This window comes from Colius striatus, chromosome 3, assembly GCF_028858725.1.
Source record: "Colius striatus isolate bColStr4 chromosome 3, bColStr4.1.hap1, whole genome shotgun sequence".
NCBI classification, from domain to species: domain Eukaryota; kingdom Metazoa; phylum Chordata; class Aves; order Coliiformes; family Coliidae; genus Colius; species Colius striatus.
This window is the reverse complement of record NC_084761.1, coordinates 46,083,946-46,088,130: the sequence shown is the minus strand read 5'-3', so window position 1 is coordinate 46,088,130 and position 4,185 is coordinate 46,083,946. Positions and strand designations below refer to the sequence as shown.

The 4,185-nt window shown below is 54.9% G+C and overlaps 1 protein-coding gene across 2 annotated transcripts; it reads right to left on the bottom strand.

Annotated features, from left to right (window-relative positions):
• Nucleotides 1–1,073: 1,073 nt before the first annotated feature.
• On the bottom strand, nt 1,074–3,340 carry LOC104552092 (histone H2A.Z). Of its 2 annotated transcripts, XM_061992256.1 has the most exons (5): nt 3,139–3,340; nt 2,630–2,707; nt 2,143–2,256; nt 1,601–1,730; nt 1,074–1,470 (listed from the first exon to the last, which is right to left on the bottom strand). In XM_061992256.1, the coding sequence occupies exons 1-5, from the start codon at nt 3,139–3,141 to the stop codon at nt 1,409–1,411; spliced, it is 387 nt and encodes a 128-aa protein (XP_061848240.1). In that variant the 5' UTR covers nt 3,142–3,340; the 3' UTR covers nt 1,074–1,408. The 2 variants fall into 2 exon arrangements, with proteins under 2 accessions (XP_061848240.1, XP_061848239.1); XM_061992255.1 differs by lacking the exon at nt 2,630–2,707 and having other exon boundaries at nt 3,139–3,318.
• Between the last annotated feature and the right edge of the window lie 845 nt (nt 3,341–4,185).

The following is a 4,185-nucleotide window of genomic DNA, read 5'->3' as shown; positions in this document are numbered from 1 at the left end:
TTCCGGGGCTCCGCTGCGCATGCGCTCGGGCGCCCCGCCCGCCCTGCCTCCAGCCCCCGGCATCTGGTCCCGGTAAGGAGCGCGTCGCAGCCAGCGCCGGGCTCGTCTCGGCTGGCAGCGCTTCCAATGACCTGTGCGCCTAGAGGGCCCTGCCGCCGCCTGGCAGCGGCCCGAGGGAGCTAGCTGCGATGGAAAAATACAAGGCAGGAGGCTGCGTGCTGCCGCTGCACTGCGGCCCGAGCAGCACCGCAGCTGCCCGGCCTACAGCCGCCTTGCCAGAGCCCCTACAGAAGCGAGGGAAGCCTACACGTTGTTAATTTTTACAGTGCATTAACCATGCTTTAAGGTACCTGGTAGCACCTTGCAACTACTCCTGTCGTTAGCAGTATCAATTCCATCCTGCAAAGCACTTCTTTGCTGGGAAATGCATCAGATGCTGTTCTTGTGAAGCATCTTAATAGGTCTAGGCAGCATCTACAATCTAGGTCAACAGCTTCCAGCTACAGTGCTGCAGCAGAGATTACCTCATCACTACAGGGCATGAGACTGACAGAACACCCATGCTTTGTAAGGCAGAACTAGCTGATGGCTACCCTGGTAGGTCTTAAACCCTTCCTCCCAAATTCACACTCTAGGACCTGGGGGAAGCTGCTGCAGTACAGCCCCTGCTTTTATGGACGTCTTGCCCTCCTCTTCTACAAGAAGAGTGAGAGGAGTTAAGCCCTACCATAAAGAAAATCTGAGCCAAAGTCCTGGATTTTCCACATCCATTGAGCTTACTTTCTTCATCCTCCAGAGCAGACCTGTGAAGACTGACAGCAAGTAAAACTGGCCTTAAAACAGCACAAGCTTGTCACCTGCCTTGCTAAAGGCAATTGTCAGATCAACTAGCAAGAAGCTAGCTTTTCAGGTTAAAATTTGCCTGCCATGTCACTAAATGGTATATGCTAAGCACTGTACTGTACACTAGGACACCCCAAGCAGAGCTGGCAGAGTGGTAAGGTTTCAGAACAACTCAGAGCTACATAGCAAACACCAAGTATTTTTCAGTTAGTGGACAAAGAGACAATCACTCTTGATATAACATTTATTGAATATTTCCACTCTAGTGGATGAAAAGTCTGTACAAAACCAAACATTTCCTGTACTTAACGCAAACCAATCTAATAACAGTCAGCTCAATTAAAACTAACTACAAATACAATAGCTTCTTTGAAGCCATGGTAACACTTAAATATGGGTAAGACTTCAATGCAGAAATTTGGTTTATTAGAAAGCTCAAGGGAGCTTTAGCTTCTCAGTTACAAAAAGGCAAAATCGTGTTTCACAGATACAGTCCACTGGAATCACCAACACTGGACAATTAAATATTTAAGAGTCCTGAGATAACATGGAATCCTGGCATCCTTTAGACAGTTTTCTGTTGTCCTTTCTTTCCAATGAGAGACTTGTGGATATGTGGTATTACACCTAAGAAAGAGCAATGATTAAGACCATGTTATTTCTCTTCAACACTTTTCCTAAACTTCAATTAAGCAACTTCCTAGTCTGTTTGGAGTTCTCAGAGTCATCACAAACAGTTAGAAAGCAATTTACATACCACCACCAGCAATTGTTGCCTTAATGAGAGAATCCAACTCTTCATCTCCTCTAATTGCAAGCTGCAAGTGACGGGGAGTAATACGTTTCACCTTCAAGTCTTTGGATGCATTTCCTGCCAGCTCAAGAACCTGGGGACGAGACCATTCTTAACTGAGTCACACAAATCAAGAGAGACCTAGTGCACAGTCTTAACTGTTTCATTATCCATGCCAAATACAATAAGACAGCAAACATTGCCTCTTTTGAAAGGGGTCCTCCTTGGAACTCCACATTTAGTTTTCCCCATGAACACAGCATCTGTCTTACAACAAATACAACATGTGGTAACACCACATTTTATAAAATACTTCCCACTCCCATACTTCCTCTAAGTTGCAACAAGAAGGCTCATGCATATTTCACAGTCCTCTAATGATGTATGCACTTAAAACTGGCTCATATCCAGTGAAGAGTTCACAGCCCAGCCCAAACTGACTAAATACAGTAGGTTGTACTCATTATGCCATCTTAAGGTTGACCATTTGCTCGCAGGGCCTTTACCTCAGCTGTCAAATACTCCAGGATTGCAGCACTATACACAGCAGCTGTGGCTCCTACACGTCCATGGCTGGTAGTCCTAGACTTCAGGTGCCTATGGATGCGGCCAACGGGGAACTGGGAAATAACAAAAGCAGGAATAGGCTGTGATGATAGAGACAGAAAGCCACTACTGTAAACCAAAAGCTGGGCAACAGAATCCCAGCAGCAGAAGGAGACTGTATGCCAAGTTTACATCAGCAACTTCACAATTCTAACCACAAGCATTAGTAACAGTCACAAGGAAATTCTCTTCCACTATGCACAGATACACAAAAGGTCTAAAAATATCCACAGGCCAGACATTAAAACACTTCAGGATCAAATAGATCCTTACATCATTCTGGATGAGAGACAAATGGCAGATTGCTTGAGTTTCACAAGGTACAGCCGGCCAATAGATGAAAGGCCACCATGCCATCCATGCAGCCGTGCCCCAGTCCCTGCTCACCTGCAATCCAGCCCGCTGAGAACGGGACACTGCTTTGGTCTTGGTCTTTCCAGAATCCTTCCCAGCTTTACCACCAGCCTAGCCAAGAGAAGAGGCACATAGGAGCCGCCAGCACTATGCCCTCCATCTGAGACTCACCTGCCCGGCCCGGAGCCCGCGCGCGCCGCGACACCGCCCCGCGCATGCGCTGGCCTTCTCCTACGCCCCTCCCTCCGGCCGTCGGTCGGGCGCCACCAGGGCGCGTGCGCGCTGCCCGCGACACCGAGTGGCACAAACCGCCACCTGCGCGCATGCGCGCCCGCCCCTCCCTCGCCCGGACACCAGCAGTGCGCGTGCGAGCCGCCCCCCTCCCCCCATTCTCCCGCCTCCCGCCAGGTAACGCGCCTCCCGCGTCTCCCTCCCCTGCGTACACTCCCGTCTCACCCCAACAACCGCATCATCTTCATCCCCGCCGCGCCCCTGGCAGGGCCCGCCCTCACCCGCGCAGCCGCCCTTCCCCAGCTCCTCACCATCGTGTAACGGACCGCAACGCTGCGGCGGGGCACACAGAAGAAGAAAGCGTCCCGCCCGCACGGAATCTGGACAACACCACCAACCTGCCCCGACCCGCCGCGATTCAAACTGTGGCCGCTCCCGCCTTCCCCCGGCGCTTTATAACCGCCGAACGTGCCTGCATCCGGGAACCCCAGACTCGCCCGTAGCCAATGGCTGCGGGCGGGGGTGGGCCGCTCTCCCCCAGCGACAACCAATGGTGGAGCGGGGCGGTGCCGCCATCACGATGCGGAGAGCGGGCGAGGCCCCGCCCCTACTTAAAGGGACAGGCACGGTGGCAGCCTGGGACACGCGGCGGCGGTGGTCGGGCTGAGACCCTGGGCGGCGGTCCACAGCGCGGGGGTTCCCCGCCTGCCTTGGATGGGGTGGCCGCGGCCCACTCCAGTGCCTCCGGCCAACGCCGGGGCTCCGCCTGGCGTGCTCCGGTCGAGCTGTCCATCCCGGAGTCCCCCCTACGCCCCCTTCCACTCTCCGGCGCTGTATCAGGGGAATGGAGCCGCAGTCCCCGCACGTCCCGGTCAGGGTACACGGCGCCAGTGTTGCCAGGGGTGGAGCAGGGCACCTCCCGCCAGAGGCGGGTCCATCAGTCCACCCGCGGTCAGGGCGGGATTTCGGGTGTGCTGGCAGCTGCCGGGCGAAGGCTCGCTTCACGTGTCTGTGATAGCGGGTCTCCCCCTCCGAGAGATGAAGTCTAACTGAAATACAATAAAAAATAAACCAAGCATGGCTGGAGTGGGCTGGGAGCCGAAACAGCCACCGGAGGTGCAGCCGTCCGGCCGTCGCCTCAGGCCGCGGGCGGCCCTGCCTGCAGGCCGCCGTGCCGGCTCTTCCATCAGCCGTCGCCGCTGCGCGGCCGCCGTGCCCTAGCGCCGCCTGGCCCCACTCGCCTTCCCTAAACCGAGGCATGAGGACGGGGTCCTGCCGTCTTTTCCTCCCTTCCCGTCCCCTGCAGCCCTCAGGAGAGGCAGAGACCCCGCTGTTGCCTCGGGGAAGCTGCGGCGGCC